General features: G+C 46.9%; 1 protein-coding gene across 1 annotated transcript in view; it reads right to left on the bottom strand.

Annotated features, from left to right (window-relative positions):
• LOC137439443 (solute carrier family 2, facilitated glucose transporter member 11) overlaps nucleotides 1-18,987 on the bottom strand; it is a 95,689-nt gene that overhangs the window by 59,743 nt on the left and 16,959 nt on the right. Inside the window, exons 3-9 of the mRNA XM_068135201.2 lie at nucleotides 17,422-17,582; nucleotides 16,819-16,943; nucleotides 16,257-16,386; nucleotides 8,608-8,756; nucleotides 5,015-5,217; nucleotides 2,708-2,818; nucleotides 2,382-2,483 (exon numbers count right to left, since the gene is read on the bottom strand). Coding sequence (XP_067991302.2) covers nucleotides 2,382-2,483; nucleotides 2,708-2,818; nucleotides 5,015-5,217; nucleotides 8,608-8,756; nucleotides 16,257-16,386; nucleotides 16,819-16,943; nucleotides 17,422-17,582 — 981 coding nt within the window. The remainder of the gene's footprint in view (nucleotides 1-2,381; nucleotides 2,484-2,707; nucleotides 2,819-5,014; nucleotides 5,218-8,607; nucleotides 8,757-16,256; nucleotides 16,387-16,818; nucleotides 16,944-17,421; nucleotides 17,583-18,987) is intronic.

Genomic DNA, 18,987 nt, shown 5'->3' with positions numbered 1-18,987 from the left:
GGGGTTAATGAGGGTAGGAAAGGTAGAAAAGATCATGATTTTGGACTGGGGATGATTTGAGATGGTGGTGAAAAGTTTTCTTAAAGACCTGGAGGGCAGAACAAGATTGAAGAGAATATGGAAATTTGTTCCACAGGCAGGAGAAAAAGAGGAATTAATGAGTGTTGGTGAGTAGTAATCCTGGATATTTAGGTAGTTTCACCAGAAGGGGGTTCCATGTGCGTCCTGCAGAAACCTGAGGAGGAAGGGGGACGGGGGAGGAAGGGGGGGGGTGAGGGTAAGCAGAGCTTGTAGCGGTTACCGCTGGGTGTACACAATCGCCTTGCACCTGCCAGGACGCGGCCAGGGCGCAATCGCCATGCCGGGCTCGTCCGGACGGGCCCAGACGCGCCTCTCCCGGGCATGCCCGGACTCGCTGTTCCCGGGCTCGCCCGAACCTCCCGGGCACGCCCGGTCTCGTCTTTCCCGGGCATGCCCGCTCTCGCCTTTCCAGGGCTCGCCCAGAGCGCCCGGGCACGCCCAGCCTCGCCTTTCCAAGGCTCGCCCAGGTTGCCCGGGCAGGTCCAGACTCGCCTTTCCAGGACTCGCCCTTGACACCCGGGCATGCCCGGTCTCGCTTTTCCCAGGCAAACGCTCCGGCATAAATGTGTATATATATATTGCTGCCCGATAAATGGGCTTTTCAGAGTACCCGAGTTTGATACGTGCAATAAAGCAACTCGGACGAATTTCCGTCTTTGGTCGCGTCAATCCTTTCGACTCGCGTTGGAGCACAGCTCCTTCAAGCTGTAGATAGATAGAGTTTGGCCAACTAAACAATAGGCGCCATGTTGTTACCCAAGGTGAAGTGCACACGTGCGTTCAAGCGTGCGTGCAACTCACTGCTATTAGGGACGGGTTAATTTTTATGTTCCTGAGTTTCATACATTGTTTGGTCAGTTGCGAATGAGTGGAAGTTGGGATGGATGAGGGGAAGGAGGGATGGATGAGTGGAAAGAAGGATGGATGAGTAAAAGTTGGGATGGATGAGTGGAAGTGGGGATGGTTGAGGGGAAGTGGGGATGGATGAGGGGAAGTGGGGATGGATGAGTGGAAGTGGGGATGGATGAGGGGAAGATCCATCACTCATCCATCCTTCCTTCCACTCATCCATCCTTCCTTTCACTCATTCATCCTTCTGCTCATCCATCCCTCCTTCCACTCATCCATCTCTCCTTCCACTCCTCCATCCCTCCTTCCACTCATCCATCCCCACTTCCACTCATCCATCCCAACTTCCACTCATCCATCCCTTCTTCCCCTCAACCATCCCAACTTCCACTAAGCGAATGCATGCAATGCGATGCGCGTTCTGCTAGTTACGGAGGTTGGGTAACAACATGGCGCCTGTGAATCACATGACAGTGCTTAACCAATCATAGGGCAGACCAGTTTAAACCGGGTTGACCTAACTCTCTCTCTATCTACGGCTCTGGGGGTGAGAGGGTAGCAAGGCCCGGAAAGAGCAGAGGGTGCAAGACCAGAAAGGAGGAGGTATAAGGCAGAGAGACCACTGTGTTGTCTGTTTTTTGCTACAATAATTATAGGTAAAGTAACGTAAGATATCGACCGAAGTCAAAGGTGACTTGAAGGAACCTCTTTAACTGGCTTCTCCCACTTGAGTAGCGAGCGCACCACTGCTAACCCAGGATCTACTGTAAACTGTTGTTGATCCCCAACAAGCTGGTACTCATTTTAACGACCATGAAAGATGACAGGCCGTGCCGACACTTCTGGTGTTATTATATGGCACCGCTGGGGTTTTAATCAAGACGTCTGAAACCAACCGCCTTGATGGTTAAACCACCACCAGGCAGCACAATAAAGTTAATAATTATAACCCTCAACTAATTCTGGTCCACCCATTAATACATGTGAGAACACGATTCATCTCTTCAGTCTGCGCCGGAAGCTTTCATGCTGGTGGTACAGGTAGCATTTAATTCTACTTTATTAGAAACTAGCAGGGACCCGCAGAACTAAAACCCTCCCTTTTTTGGGCGGTGCATAGGCAACGAAGTGCTGCTTCGCATGCTCCCGGAAGTTTGTATTCTAGCAATGTAAACGTAGGGAATGGCGATTGTGAACATGACAGATTTGATGGTGTTCAGCCTGAACTGCATGAAAATCAAAATGCCCGTGGGTGGAGTCAGCCTTCCTACTAATGACGTCATTGTGGGTGGAGTCAGCCTTCCTGCTAATGTGGGTGGAGTCAGGACAGCTGTCCAACCAATGGATAGAAAGAGAGAAACTGAAAGACGGACAGAAAACTGCAGCTACTTTAATATACAGACTGTAGACCCAATCGCTTAAAATATGTATGGTAGTTGCCACGAGCTCACCTGTAGAGAAAGAGAAATGGTGATGATGACACATGACAGCGCCATCATGCTGTAACCTCCAATCAGTAGAGGTTTTCGTCCTAAGCGCTCAATCAAATAGCTCTGTGAAACGGAACAAGGCAAACAAGATGGCGTCTCTTCTGGGACGTTTCGGGTTTCAAACACAACGAATATAAATCAGCACAATAACTTATGTGCAGTTGATATCATGGGGAGGAGGACAGAGGACGGATTAAGATCTGATTTGTGGTAGGTGTACATTGCAGGTGTGCGTGCCTAATGAGCAGTGTTATTTGCTCGGCCAGGAAGTGACCAGGTAGACATACACTCATCAGAAGTGCCAGCAGTTCACAGAGGCCTGTGCCAATCGCAATGTACGCCATATCTCCAGGAGCGACACCTGACGCACTGAAGATGTATACCAGGTATGAGTAGATCTGGGGATGCAATCAAGGTATGGAGCGAAGGAAGGAATAATCGTGGAAGTCCCAACACCACCATTACAAAGTGAGGCTTATACAAGGAAACAAACTCACAAAAAGACCTGTTTGCCAGGTACATGTACAATAATTAATTTATTCAATCTATTCCAAGTATTTCTTTACATTCTCACCCAACACGGCTAACGTCATTCAACGTTCACATTTGAAGGTCAAAATGGCCAAACAAAGAGGAAAGAAACCAAAGGAGGTGATGAGATTTGCCAGGACAGCTTGGTTCGTATTTATGTACCGAGTGGCTACCTGGGACATCAGGTGTGGTATTTGACATCAGGCATGTGTAGGCAATGTTTTTTATCTGTTTTATCTGGCAATCATTATATGTTTTTATCCCTGCGCATCGTAAGAGCGTGACCAAGGGTTGGCGTCAGGAAGGGCATCCGGCCATAAAAACATTGCCTCAAACAGGGAACCATGATTGTCATGGGGTCCGCAAGGCTAACCCCCGCTCTAGCGGGAAAAATGGCCTTAAAAACGATCATTCATTCATTCATTCATGTGTAGGCAATGCTTTGTACATGTACATCGAGAAGAATTAAAGCATTTTGTACTACAAGAAAATTTATACACAAACCAAGAGTCCAGTCTCCCTGAATGTCACCAGATGCTTTGGCATGGTCGGCCGAGAGGAAATGGAAAACTTTGTTTTTTCTGGAAAGCTCCGAGAATGAAATCCTATGTTTCCAAAAACAAATTCTTATTTGGATTAGTCCCACTCCATTGATTGCGATCTTTAAATTTTTTTTTTTCTCTTGCTATTTTTTTTTGCAGCTTCTTCCTGCAATGACTGATTTAATTATTCATACCAATTTCAATTCTTGAGACATTTTCAAATACACGTCATCATTATGTCTGCCTGATCGTATAACTGATGCTCCACGGACTCATCGGACCACTAGATAGGTCCACAGTCAAGTACCGCACACCATCCTCACTCGCCATCTCCAATATTTTGTCCAAGGTCTGGTACCGCACACCATCCTCACTCGCCATCTCCAATATTTTGTCCAAGGTCTGGTACCGCACACCATCCTCACTAACCATCTTCAATATTTTGTCCAAGATCTGTTACCACACACCATCCTCACTAACCATGTCCAATATTTTGTCCAAGATATGTTACCACACACCATCCTCACTAACCATGTCCAATATTTTGTCCAAGGTCTGGTACCGCACACCATCCTCACTAACCATGTCCAATATTTTGTCCAAGGTCTGGTACCGCACACCATCCTCACTAACCATCTTTAATATTTTGTCCAAGGTCTGGTACCACACACCATCCTCACTAGCCATCTCCAGGAACTGTATGTACATGAGTATGTAAGTATGTACATACAGTACATATGTGTGTATGTATGTATATATGTATGTATGCATGTATGTACATATGTATGTATGTATGTATATATGTACATATGTATGTATGTAGGTTTGTCCAACGTATGGTACTGCACACCATCCTCATTTATTAGCCATACATTATGTTTGTATGTGTATGTGTATGTATGTATATGTATGTATGTGTATGTATGTATATGCATGTATGTGTATGTATGTATATGTATGTATGTGTATGTATGTATATGTATGTATGTGTATGTATGTATATGTATGTATGTATGTCTGATCATTATAGCAAAGACACCAACTGGGCCAATCTCCACTAAATGTTGCATACATGCTCGGGGTACCCAGGGACAGGTTTGGGAGGCAAAATAATTTCCTCCTCATTCACAACCCCCGCCCTTTCCTTCCGCAACCCCAACTCCCTCCGGTGAGAATACGGAGACGACTTGTGATTGTAACCTGTACACGGAATATAGTGCAAGTGGTTAAATCACTGACCCCTGCTGAATGGATTGACACCTTTTTTCGCTCCCGGAAGGAACGGGTGTTACTACTCCCAATAGGAGATGTGTCAGTCCATCCATGACATGAAGAATAAGCAGGATCTCCAGCAGGGAGGGAGCATTGACACCATATTTTGCTCCGAGAGGGAGCGCGTATTATCAGTAAAATAACGTTGTAACGTTTTCTGAAGAGGTTAACTGTCCTTTAAAGAGAAAGTGCTTGATTTGTAAATCAAATGATCCTGACAGAGACAATTGGTTCAAAGTTTTTACGTACCACGTCTAATCCAGACAGCTGTTGTCCTGCACCAACCAGTATCACAGTGATCAACGCTCGTCGTAAGGTGGGATCTCGCGCGACCACCAACGCCGACTTCTCCATGCCCGCGTCCCCAATGAGAGCGTGCTCCTCTCGCATTCCCGCCATCTCGTTCTCCATCTCCATTTCTGTCATGTGCTTTCCACCCAACCACTTCAGGGCTTCAAAGAGATCAGGGAGTAGAGGAAAACCCCACAATTATCGAGAACCACTCTTACTCTATTGACATCCTGGATATATACAAGTGGAGAAAATACTAATGAAGTAAACCGGAACATCTCTTAATGATGAAAAGGTCCTCCCTTTAGTTTTCATTGCTTCTTTAACATCACTTGCCATACATATTGTAACGATTTTGAGAAGTGTGTAACGAATTTGAGAAGTGTAACGGTTTTTGAGAAGTGTAACAATTTTGGAGGAAGTGTAACGAAGTGGAAACGTTACAATGTGAACGTTACAAACGTACGGTACCACCCTGTAATGTAAATAATGGTCGCAGTCAGCGTCCTAGTTAAATTGCATGAAAAGTACACGCAGGCCACGATATATCTTTTAAATAGTGTATTTCCTTATTCCATGTAGGCTAAGTATGTGTTTTCCCACTAGATTGACTTTGCATTGTATCAAACAAAATAAGCGTAGGCCCTTCCAATTTTCCCAAAACCTCCCTTCCAATTGCCTTCCGCATTTTGGCCGGTTTTCTTCAAACCACCATTGGCCACGAGGTAAGGTTGGGGAAGAAAGGCGTGTCTCCACCTCGTCATAAGAGGGAAGGAGTGAACCAGCCCTAACAGCCAATCAACACCGCGGTGAGTGACCCGGTAGGCGTGCCCTCGGAGTCGGCGGCTTGATTTCGCTCGAGGTGATAAAAGCGACTGCAAGGGACTGCTTTACCAGATGACTGGAGATGAGCTGGAGATGACCCTGGGAGAGGAGCAAAGAGGCTGCACCAAAGAGAGGCGGTGAGATGCGAAACGCTCCAAGCAAAAGAGGAGAGGTACTCGGCAAGGAGACCAGCTTTGGAGAGACGCGCTGAAAGGAGGGAGACGGCCCCACCCCAGGAGAGGAGCAGGTGTGCCGAACCAGCGCGTGCCGTCGACCACAGCGGATACACGACGAGGGTTTCCCGCCAAAACCGCGAGGAATTGCGAACGGCGGCCTCCCGACCTTGCCTCCATCTCAAGCCTTACCTGCCTGAACCATCCCCTGTGTAAGTGTGAACGTCCTGTCCTGCTCGTTTGTCTTGGGGCTAAGTAAAAATGAATAGTGTAAGTTAAGGATTCGCTGTGTTACTGCTTCTTCCATCCATTGCTTGTGTGTGTATAATAAAACCTGTTCTTCCTCCGTATTCTTCTTCTTCTTCTTTTTCATTCTCTTTCGGTCGCTTTAGAGATTTCCCGATTGAATATCTGTGGGGCGATCGGGTCAACGTCGGGTGGAATCGGGTTTTAATCGGGGAGGAACTGTTCGGACGCGGTTAAATACACCACCGCTCGGTCAATATAACATCTAAAAGCCGCGTCTGTAACAATATTAAGGAGATTTAAATGAATACAAATTATAATGGTATTGCGACGGTCGTCGTCCATGAACAACTCCAGGTAGCACGATGAGTCTTTACTAAAGACCACGCTTACCAGTCGCCGCATAACCTCTTGCAGGATCCAACGCCCAGAGTCGTGTTACCATACAATGAAGTTCCAGGCACGAGCGAGTGTCGTGCCGACAGCAACGTCACAGATCTTAATTGATTGGCCAAACAGAACCAAGTCACATGCTGTGATCTCACCTTGAGCCCAATCGCTCCATTAACCAATCAATCAGTTGGTTAAAAGCCGTCAGTACGTAAAGTTTTTCTGTGCACCTTGAAAATGAAATTGCATAAGATAATGTGCATGTGTGTGATGAATTTGTTTAAAATTTTAATAAAGTTTGTATGTACTATGTACCAACCAATTGGAGATATGTTGGGTGTGATGTATTATTCAGGACAAGTGCTGGACAAGCGCAATGTGTGTACACATTATAGGAAACAATTGGATAAGATGAAAGAATTATACACATGTGCAGCGCAGCCTATTTTACCAGTCCCTTTTGGATCAGAATTGCACATTACATAAACTTGCAAGTGTTGACATTGCAGACATATTGGACAAACATGATATGTACATGATGAATACTGATAATAATTAGAGATGATGGATGAATTGTATATGTACACTTACTTCTGCAATAGAATAGAAAACTAATATTATGTATGGCATTTCAATTCTTTACAGAAGCATGAAGGACCGCGAAGCGATCCTCTTCAATCCAGTTACAGTCTCGTGGTTTCAAAGGAACCACGAAGAGACTGTCACTGCATTGAAAATACATTTACTTCTTCATGCAGGTGTATGAATCAAATTGGCGCCCCTTTATATGAACGTTTCTAGAGTATTACTTGGTTCCTCCTAAGAACACAAGGGTAGTCCAGCATGCACACGATATTTTTTGAATGTCCCTTCTTTTCTATACTTTGCCACATGGCACATACCCTTATATAAAGGGGCCTTTTATATGCCCCTGACATTTCCCTCAAGAATGTCCTTTATTTTCAATCAATTTTATTTTCACATCACAAAAATGGATGAAAAAATGCATGGAGACATCACATACATCAATTAAATTACACCAATTAAAAACCAACCTATTTCCGGCGGTCTGTATGGAGGTCCCGTCCCTAAATTTGGGGTTTTTTGGGGGGGATAAGGGGGTGGTTTCCCTTATGAGCCAAGCAAAAACTATGGCTCTTAGGTGGTATTTGTTTTGAAAGCCATTAATTAGACGTATTGGCCGATGTATATTCCAAGTTTCAATGTATGGCCTTTGAGATTTGTCTGATAATATGGACCAACTTCTATCTACTCATCCAAACTCTCTCTTCCTCATATGTGGTGATATGAGATATGAGCGCCAACACATATCGAGTGGACGGACGGACTGACAGACATCAATGTTGATTTGAGGGTTTTCTTAATAAACCCCAAGAATGCGGAAACGGACATTGCTGAAATTTGGAACATCGACGTACAAATATTTACTTCTGAAATTTGCAGCCGGTTTCGTCCAGTAGAAGCCGAGAAACGTATTTTCAGTCCCCATGTTAAAGTTGCACACAGAGAAACGATCCCATATAAAGGGAGGGGTGCTTTGCACCTCCCTTAATTCCCATTTGTGTTATTGTTTCTTTTCCCTGTACACAATGACGCTGGTAGAAGAAGCAGGTTATTGTACTGGCAATAGATCGGTTAGGGACGGTCTGATGAACAAAGTTAACTGAAGTACAAAACCCTCAGGGGATATTTCAGGGGCACCATGAGATGAGACTGACAACTCTATTTTGTCCGTCAACCTCTATTTTGTCTCCATTTACAAAAAAATGTTTAAACGAATAAGTACTGAAAAACAGAAATCAATGCCCAATTATACCATGGAAATGGTACAAAAGTGGTTGGGGCCTTCACTGCAGATTCCCCCATGCCTTCCCCTGAATGGCTGTTGGAACAAACCTTTGCGACACTCATCAACATCATTTTTGTCGATGAGCAGGAAGCGAGGCGACTCGGGGCACGATGGCAGAGTAAAGATCTGAAGAAGAGCTGGGATAGCCGTAACAGAAAGAATCAAAGGCCATCCTCCAGGCCGGCCAAGGATCTCCCTGTAAAGGTAAGGTAAAAAGCCACCACGTCTTCATTAGAGTCCCTTGTGGAAAATCCCATCAAATTCCCGACTTGATTCACTTGTAGAACATTCCACAAGATCCAAATCGAATTGCTAGCACCTGGTGATGTGCATATTAAACGAGTCCATCCCTCCACAAATAACTCATAAATATTACCGGTAAGTGTTTTTACAACTACAGGCTGCGAGCAACTGCTCATTACCACAACATGGCCGTATCCGGAAGTAACCAGAACATTCCAGAACTTTCAAGACCTTTCCCACAGAGCTTAAAATTGGACTTATAACTGTAACCTTTTTTACTCGACTCAGCTTTCAGAACAAACATCTCACCCCAACAAACATTACAGAACCATGAATATATAACAACAATTCACTCTATATCGAATCACAAGTACGTAGATAAGTGTTAACATTGAAATGAACCAAACGTCACCTCCTCATGAATTCAAAAATCACTCGGGAAGAATTTTTCACTGTTAATGGAAGTTACCTTATTTGTCACAGTTAGGATAATCTACCTTGTTTACTTGACCCAATACCATGCCCACCCCTTAATATATCCACGCAGTGTTTCATCACTCGGTTAGCGCTAGGGTAGTCAGCGTTACCTTGACTCATCATAGGTACGGTATATGTTCTTAAGAAACCTTCAATTTTCCATCGATATTGTTTACGTCTTCCCTGAAGACTACGATCTTTCTCTACACTGTTGACCTCACAATAGGATGGAGTTCAGCTCCTTTTTCTCGAATCCTTGAATCAAATCTGCCTTCAATTCCACTCCCAATTCCTGGAAGCTTTCCGTCAATTCTGGCTTCTATATCTCTCCCGATTTGAGTATGCGTTTGACCCAACTGTTCATGGATACCAAACCTTCTGAAATTTCCGTGGTAGCTTCCACAAATCCATGCCTAATGTTCAACATGCGGGCTACGACAGCTCAATTTCCTCAAATCTCTCCTTTGTAGGCCATTGCTTTAGCAGTAAATTCTGCTGACAAATGATCAATTTCCACATTTCCTTCATTTATCCTAGCATCCACAACAGAATTTTGTTCATCCATTTTAGGATTACATGTAGAATTTTGTCCATCAATCCCAGTCTTCAAATCATCCATCATCGTATTTAAAATGAGCATTTTGTGCATCGAATTTTGTATTAGAAATGTCATTTGACAACAGCTGCATCTTAATCCCAGCACACACTAGCCGACGCAACGCAACAAGACCATTGTATGGCAGTTTAGGCTGTACTATGACAGTTTAGGCTGTGAAGGCCTTTGATAACCGTGTAACGCGCCATGTATTCAAAAATACGATCGCTCTGCAGTAGAGATGGCGCCCCTGAATGTCGTGTTTCTCCGCGCTATCGACAGACTAATACTGTTGTGGAATCAAACTCAGACCTCTTGTAAGAAATGAGGCTTTATTGAACTATTTCTCTACCCGTTCCTACAACACAAGAATGCAGATTAGTAGTTCCATAAAGAAGGCAATCAAAGCATACATCACTTTCTAGTTTCTTGCAGCAAGCAAATACACACCTGTTAATCTCAGCAATCGACAGCGCTGGGATACAGAATGCCACACGATCGCGCACCGAATGGACACAGTTTATATAAGTTCCCTCAAGGTCGTCGCTTCACGCGGTTTGTCTCTTCACTCAGCTTGAGACATTCCCACTTATTTCATCAAAAATACGCTCCACGACCTCATGACAGAGTGTTGGACGCGTCCTCTGGAAGTCAGCAGAAGAATGCTCATCTTCTGAAGCAGGGTCCACTAGCAAGTTGTGAAACGCCACACAAGCCGGGCGTCTCTCCACCCAGAACTTTACCCACAGCCGCATCTTTCTCCTGGCACTACATTATCGATGTCCGAGCACAAATGCCAAACCTGCAGGGTTCAGGGCTTTCGCCCTTCTTTTTTATTTTATTTTTTGTGTACAGCGTCAAGGCTCGTATAAGAGTTAACACATTACACACGAGAACAGGCACAGACCCATAAAACATACAATAAATAAAGTGAGAAGGCGACAAGAGGGGAGAGAGAGGAAAACATACAAGCACAACAACAGTAGAGAACAGAGACGTTGGTAGATCTGTGGAAAGGAGATGGCCGGTGGGGGGTTGGGGGGGGGGGGAGGGGGGAGAGGAGGGAAGGGGTACACGGTATAAAGCAAATGAACACTACTAGGGATTTCAGGAAAGAAGTTGGAGATTGAAAGAGGTGGATTTGGGGATGGGGGAAGATAAGAGAATGGTGGTGAACAGCTGCTTTAAAGACCTGGAGAGAGGAGAGGGATTGAAGAGAATGTGGGAGTTTGTTCCAGAGGTGGGAGAAAAGAGGAATGAAAGAGTGAAGGTGAATAGAGAGTCTTGATTTTGGCAGTATCACCATAAGAGGGTTGCTGGCAGTTCTTGTGCATCCTGCAGGAATATTTGGGGGGCAGAGCACAGACAAAGCAGGGGAAGCAAGGCCGGAGAGGAGTTGGTAGAAGACAGAAAGACCACCTACCTGCCTGCGGTGAGCGAGTGAAAGGCCCTCAGAATCAGCTTCATCAAAGGAAATTCCAATGATTTTGAATGCTTTGGTTTCAACAGCGTGAAGACGAGCTAGGAGTGAGGCAGGAGCACCAGCCCAGAGGGGAGAGCAGTATTCTATTGAGCTGTGGATGAAAGCTTTGTATGTGGTGAGGAGCTCAGAAGTGCCCAGAAAGGATTCGCATGATGGAGGATGCCCAGACGGCGACTGGCTTTGGAGGATAGCTTGGAAATGTGGTTTTCCCAGGAAATGTCATGGCAGATAAAGAGACCCAAAAAGCTTGAGCAACAGAAGTTCTTCAAGAGGATTGTTGAGAAAGTAGATGAGAGGGTTGTCCAGACGGTCTTTACGGAAAGACGCAGTGAGAGTGTGAGATTTGTCAGGATTGAAAGACATGTTCCATTTGTTTGCCCAGTCTGTGATTTTGTCCATGTCTGCAGAGAGTGAAGAGGCTGCAGACTGCCGATCTGAGGGGAGAGATATGGAGCGGCAGAGAGTGAATTCATTAGCAAAGAGATTGAGAGGATTTTCCAGAGAGTTGGAAAGATCATTCATAAAGACCAGAAAAAGCACAGAGCCCAGAACACTGCCTTGAGGACCTCCAGACTGAACATGAAGAGGAGATGAGAGAAATGCATTCAGGGCCACACGTTGACTACGACCAGAGAGGAAGTCGGCAAGCCATGTGTGGAGGTTTCCATGGATACTATAGGAGGCGAGTTTGGTGAGCAGAGCGGGGTGGCAGACCATATCGAAGGCACGTGATATGTCAGGGGAGACAGCTCTGATTTGCTGTTTGGCATTGAGGACCTCCAGCCATTGTTGAGACAGCAGCAGCAGCATGTCCAGAGTAGAGTGACCTGGTCTGAATTCAAATTGATGATCAGAGATCAAGCCATTGGAGAAGAAGAAAGATTTGATATCAGAAGCGATGATCGATTCCATGACCTTGCTGATTATTGGGAGCAGGCTGATTGGTCTGTAGTTGCAAAGATCTGTTTTTGCACCTTTTTGTGTAAAGTGGTAATGTTGGTTGATTTCCAAGCTGATGGCAGATGACCTTAAGCAAAAGAGAGGGTGAGGAGAACAGAGAGAGGGTGTGTAAAAGAGCGGCAGAGCAGGATTTTAGGACCCATGGCCTGAGGCCATCTGGTCCAGTTGCAGATTCAGAGTCGAGGTTTGACAGAAACTTCTACACCTTGTCAGGAGCGAAGGACACAGAGTCCAGGAGCAGCTGGGTACGACTGAGTAAGGTGGGTACAGAGAGAAATGAGTTTGGGACACAAGATTTTGAAGCAAACTCAGAGTTCTCCTCTTGTTTCTGCATTCTGATGTCGCATCTGATCTCGTCTGACAAAACGAGTTCGTACAAGATTAGTCACCACGGTATTGTTGCATCCCATCGACGAACGTCTGCCAGTGTGAAGCGGGCTTTAGGTTGAGAATCTGCACCCTCAACCTTATTGAAAACTGAACAAAATACACTTATTTCATTCTTGATTTCAGTCTGTTTCCATATTTTTCAAATTAATAGACAAAATAGGGGACAACAAAAAATTGTCACTGGAGGGCACAGTAGCGAACCCGATCAAAATCCACCACTGGAGACCATGATCCCACTCTTGACTGCAATTGTTATGTGATCGTGTGTGGCCATCCACACGCCACATTCAGATAACCAGGGCCAGAATCACCGATCTGTTTTGATCCACAGGCCGCATTCAGATAACCAGGGCCAGAATCACCAATCTATTTTGATCCACAGGCCGCACACAGATAACCAGGGCCAGAATCACCGATCTGTTTTGATCCACAGGCCGCATTCAGATAACCAGGGCAAGAATCACCGATCTGTTTTGATCCACAGGCCGCACTCAGATAACCAGGGCCAGAATCACCAATCTGTTTTGATCCACAGGCCGCATTCAGATAACCAGGGCCAGAATCACCGATCTGTTTTGATCCACAGGCCGCATTCAGATAACCAGGGCCAGAATCACCGATCTGTTTTGATCCACAGGCCGCACTCAGATAACCAGGGCCAGAATCACTTCTTCTTTTTTTCTTTCTGTTTTTGTATACAGAATCGAGGCTCGTGAAAGAGCTAACATTTATCACAAAAAGAAATCAAACAGACAAACAAACAAAGTATATAAAAAGGGGAGTGGTAAACAGGATGGGGAGAGAAGGGGAAGCACATAAACACAACATTTGAGAGCAGGGACATCGGGAATGTATGGGATGGAGAGGGATTGGGGGAAGGCGGCGTGGGAAGTGGGGAGGGGGGGGGGGTAGGAGAAGTATAAAACACAAGGACACCAAGGACTTCCAGGAAAGAAGTTGGTATTTCAAAAAAGTGGCTTTTGGGTGAAATTAGCGGGGGTAGAAAAGATCAAGGTTTTCGATGGGGCAAGATAAGAGATGGTGGTGAACAGCTGTTTTAAAGACCTGGAGGGAGGAGTGGGATTGAAGAGAGTGAGGGAATTTGTTCCAGAGGTGGGAGAAAAGAGGAATGAAGGAGTGAAGGTGAGCAGATAGTCTTGATTTTGGCAGTTTAACCACAAGAGGGTTGCAGGCAGATCTTGTGCGACCTGTAGGAATATTTGGGGGGACAGAGCCCAGAGAGAGCTGGAGGAGCAAGGCCGGAGAGGAGTCGGTAGAAGACAGAAAGACCACCAACCTGCCTGCAGTGAGTAAGTGAAAGGCCCTCGGAGGTAGCTTCATCGCGGGAGATTCCAATGATTCTGAACGCTTTGGTTTCAACAGCGTGAAGGCGAGCTCGGTGTGAGGCAGGAGCACCAGCCCAGAGGGGGGAACAGTATTCCATTGAGCTGCGGATGACAGCCTTATATGTGTTGAGGAGCTCAGGTGTGCCAAGGAAGGACTGAGCACGACGGAGGATGCCCAGTCGGCGACTGGCTTTGGAGGCTAGATTTGAAATGTGGTTTTCCCAGGAAAGATCATGGCAGATAGTGAGACCCAAAAGCTTGAGTGACAGAACTTCTTGGAGAGGATTATTCAGAAAGTGGATGGGAGGGTTGTCCAGTCGGTCTTTTCGGAGAGACATCGTAAGAGTGTGAGATTTGTCAGGATTGAAAGACATGTTCCATTTGTTTGCCCAGTCTGTGATTTTGTCCAGGTCTGCAGAGAGTGAGGAGGCTGCAAACTGCCGATCTGGGGGATGAGGAATGGAGCGGCAGAGAGTGGAGTCATCAGCAAAGAGATAGAGAGGATTTTCAAAAGAGTCAGAGAGATCATTGATGAAGACCAGAAAAAGCGCAGGGCCCAGAACACTGCCTTGGGGAACTCCAACCTGAACAGGAAGAGGAGATGAGGGAAACCCATTCAGGGCCACACGTTGACTACGACTAGAGAGGAGGTCCGCCATCACTGATCTGTTTTGATCCACAGGCTGCACTCAGATAACCAGGGCCAGAATCACCAATCTGTTTTGATCCACAGGCCACATTCAGATAACCAGGGCCAGAATCACCAATCTGTTTTGATCCACAGGCCACATTCAGATAACCAGGGCCAGAATCACCGATCTATTTTGATCCACAGGCCGCACTCAGATAACCAGGGCCAGAGTCACCGATCTGTTTTGACCCGTAGGCCGCATTCAGATAACCAGGGCCAGAAACACCGATCTGTTTTGATCCACAGGCCGCATTCAGATAACCAGGGTCAGAATCACCGATCTGTTTTGATCCACAGGCCACATTCAGATAACCAGGGCCAGAATCACCGATCTGTTTTGATCCACAGGCCACATTCAGATAACCAGGGCCAGAATCACCGATCTGTTTTGATCCACAAGCCGCATTCAGATAACCAGGGCCAGAATCACCGATCAGTTTTGATCCACAGGCCGCATTCAGATAACCAGGGCCAGAATCACCGATCTGATTTGATCCACATGCCGCATCCAGATAACCAGGGCCAGAATCACCGATTTGTTTTGATCCACAGGCCGCATTCAGATAACCAGGGCCAGAATCACCGATCTGTTTTGATCCACAGGCCGCATTCAGATAACCAGGGCCAGAATCACCAATCTGATTTCATCGACATGCCGCATTCAGATAACCAGGGCCAGAATCACCTATGTGATTTGATCCACAGGCCACATTCAGATAACCAGGGCCAGAATCACCTATGTGATTTGATCCACAGGCCACATTCAGATAACCAGGGCCAGAATCACCGATCTGTTTTGATCCACAGGCCGCACTCAGATAACCAGGGCCAGAATCACCTATCTGATTTGATCCACAGGCCGCACTCAGATAACCAGGGCCAGAATCACCTATGTGATTTGATCCACAGGCCACATTCAGATAACCAGGGCCAGAATCACCGATCTGTTTTGATCCACAGGCCGCACTCAGATAACCAGGGCCAGAATCACCGATCTGTTTTGATCCACAGGCCGCATTCAGATAACCAGGGCCAGAATCACCTATGTGATTTGATCCACAGGCCACATTCAGATAACCAGGGCCAGAATCACCGATCTGTTTTGATCCACAGGCCGCACTCAGATAACCAGGGCCAGAATCACCTATCTGATTTGATCCACAGGCCGCACTCAGATAACCAGGGCCACAATCACCGATCTGTTTTGATCCACAGGCCGCACTCAGATAACCAGGGCCAGAATCACCGATCTGATTTGATCCAGAGCGGTGAGAGTAAACAGGCCGTTTAACAAAACCCTCGTAAAACAGGACTCATGTTACAATTTTGTTAAAAGACAATGAAGTTTGTATTTACAATTTACACATTTCACCCAAATTACCCACATGACCTCAAACATATCCTTAATGAAGCAAATACGTAAAATCAACAGTTCACCAAAATACGTCAGCACAATGTTTGAATTGTGAAACCAGGAGGGCCAGAAGGCGTGGATAAGATTGCCGACGTACGGTAGGCCCACCACCTGGCCGACCATGATGCCGAGCGGAAGGAAGATCATTCCGCACATTGACATGACGCCCCTTAAGTGCTGAGGCGCCGTTTCCCCAAGGTACATGGGTTGCAGGTTTAAGCCCAGACCTGCACACAGCAATGTCACACTCATTACTTCACTGCATTGTTTCATATTTTGTGGTACAATGTGGTGTGTGTGTGTGTGAATGTGTGTGTGTTTGTGTTTATGTGTGTGTGTGTGTGTTTGTGTGTGTATGTGTGTGTGTGTGTGTGTATGTATATGTGTATGTATGTGTGTATGTATGTGTGTATGTATGTGTGTATGTATGTGTGTATGCATGTGTACGTGTGTATGTGTTTATGTGTGTGTGTGTATGTGTGTATGTGTGTGTCTAAATCTGTCCACATCTTCTTAAGATATCACGCTCACAGACAAACAAACAGACAAACAGACAATGGTGAAAACATAAAATCTGTCCACCTTTCGTGGTGGAGGTAATTATAGTTGTGTTACAAAGATGAAACAATATGTTTAAACAGTAACAAAGCAGTTTTCACCACAGTTCATGCCAATGACGAATCGTCCCAAAATGATGAGCTCGTACGCACGGAGCGGGTAGCTCACTCCCATGATGACCGCCGCCAGCAAAGCCAGGGAATTGTTGGCAAGTAGAGCTTTTTTCCTGTCGTTCATCAAGCAGACAGAAGTGAGTGTTACACTGTGGTTGCTTCATCATCTTCAATGAAAACAATCCCTTTTATCAGGAGAAATCAAGCCGGCAGTATTTACCTGAATACCGTGCACCAAATGCACAACAAAGGTCATCGGAGGCACGAAGGGAGTCGATGAGAGGTGAAATCAGGTGAGCGTCAGGCAAGATGAAGTTAACAAAAAGACAAATAAAGTCAGCAAGACATGTTGGGGCTAGTTAGACATTATAAAGTTAATGAGATGTATGGCGTCACGTACAAGCAAGTCATTGAGTGGGGAGTTTGTGAGAGGCTTGAGAGTTAGGTTGTGAGGAGTTAGTGGCATGCACAAAGTTAGTAGGAGGTCCAAAAAGGTTTATAGTGAGATCATGAAGTTATTGACAGAAACAACCAAGTTAGACACCGAAATGAAGTTAGTGAAGGCACAGATTAGACAGTGCCCCACGTTACCTGCCGAGTTTAGAGGCAAGAGGACCTGTTAAGAAGGAACCCAGGGCACCCCCTGCTGTGTAGATGGAGACCATCACTGACCACAAAAGTGTGACCAAGTTGTCATCGATAAACATGCTGTGGCGCTCGCAATAGGTATTGTTGATAAAGTTTTTTATGTCCTAGGTGGTGGGAAGAAAAGTCCAGTAAACACTGTATTTTATTGTGGTTGGGGTGAGGAAAGGGTGGTGTTGGGGTGAGGAAAGGGTGGTGTTGGGGTGAGGAGAGGGTGGTGTTGGGGTGAGGAGAGGGTGGTGTTGGGGTGAGGAGAGGGTGGTGTTGGGGTGAGGAGAGGGTGGTGTTGGGGTGAGGAGAGGGGGGTGTTGTGGTGACGAGAGGGTGGTGTTGGGGTGAGGAGAGGGTGGTGTTGGGGTGAGGAGAGGGTGGTGTTGGGGTGAGGAGAGGGTGGTGTTGGGGTGAAGAGAGGGTGGTGTTGGGGTGAGGATAGGATGGTGTTGGGCTGAGGAGAGGGTGGTGTTGGGGTGAGAAGAGGGTGGTGTTGGGGTGAGGAGAGGGTGGTGCTGGGGTGAGGAGAGGGTGGTGCTGGGGTGAGGAGAGGGTGGTGTTGGGGTGAGAAGAGGGTGGTGTTGGGGTGAGGAGAGGGTGGTGCTGGGGTGAGGAGAGGGTGGTGCTGGGGTGAGGAGAGGGTGGTGTTGGGGTGAGGAGAGGGTGGTGTTGGGGTGAGGAGAGGGTGGTGCTGGGGTGAGGAGAGGGTGGTGCTGGGGTGAGGAGAGGGTGGTGTTGGGGTGAGGAGAGGGTGGTGTTGGGGTGAGGAGAGGGTGGTGTTGGGGTGAGGAGAGGGTGGTGTTGGGGTGAGGAGAGGGTGGTGTTGTGGTGAGGAGAGGGTGGTGTTGGGGTGAGGAGAGGGTGGTGCTGGGGTGAGGAGAGGGTGGTGCTGGGGTGAGGAGAGGGAGAGGGTGGTGTTGGGGTGAGAAGAGGGTGGTGTTGGGGTGAGGTGAGGGTGGTGTTGGGGTGAGGAGCGGATGGTGTTGGGGTGATGAGAGGGTGGTGTTGGGGTGAGGAGAGGGTGGTGTTGGGGTGAGGAGAGGGTGGTGTTGGGGTGAGGAGAGGGTGATGTTGGGGTGAGGAGAGGGTGGTGTTGGGGTGAGGAGAGGGTGGTGTTGGGGTGAGAAGAGGGTGGTGTTGCTGTGAGGAGAGGGTGGTGTTGGGGTGAGGAGCGGATGGTGTTGGGGTGATAAGAGGGTGGTGTTGGGGTGAGGAGAGAGTGGTGTTGGGGTGAGGGGAGGGTGGTGTTGGGGTGAGGAGAGTGTGGTGTTGGGGTGAGGAGAGGCTGGTGTTGGGGTGATAAGAGGGTGATGTTGGGGTGAGGAGAGGGTGATGTTGGGGTGAGGAGAGGGTGGTGTTGGGGTGAGGAAAGCGTGGTGTTGGGGTGAGGAGAGGGTGGTGTTGGGGTGAGGAGAGGGTGGTGTTGGGGTGAGGAGAGGGCGGTGTTAGGGTGAGGAGAGGGTGGTGTTGGGGTGAGGAGAGGGTGGTGTTAGGGTGAGGAGAGGGTGGTGTTGGGGTGAG

This window comes from Myxine glutinosa, chromosome 14, assembly GCF_964187855.1.
Source record: "Myxine glutinosa chromosome 14, kmMyxGlut1.1, whole genome shotgun sequence".
NCBI classification, from domain to species: domain Eukaryota; kingdom Metazoa; phylum Chordata; class Myxini; order Myxiniformes; family Myxinidae; genus Myxine; species Myxine glutinosa.
The sequence above is the reverse complement of the archived record's forward strand: the minus strand, read 5'-3'. Positions and strand labels throughout refer to the sequence as shown.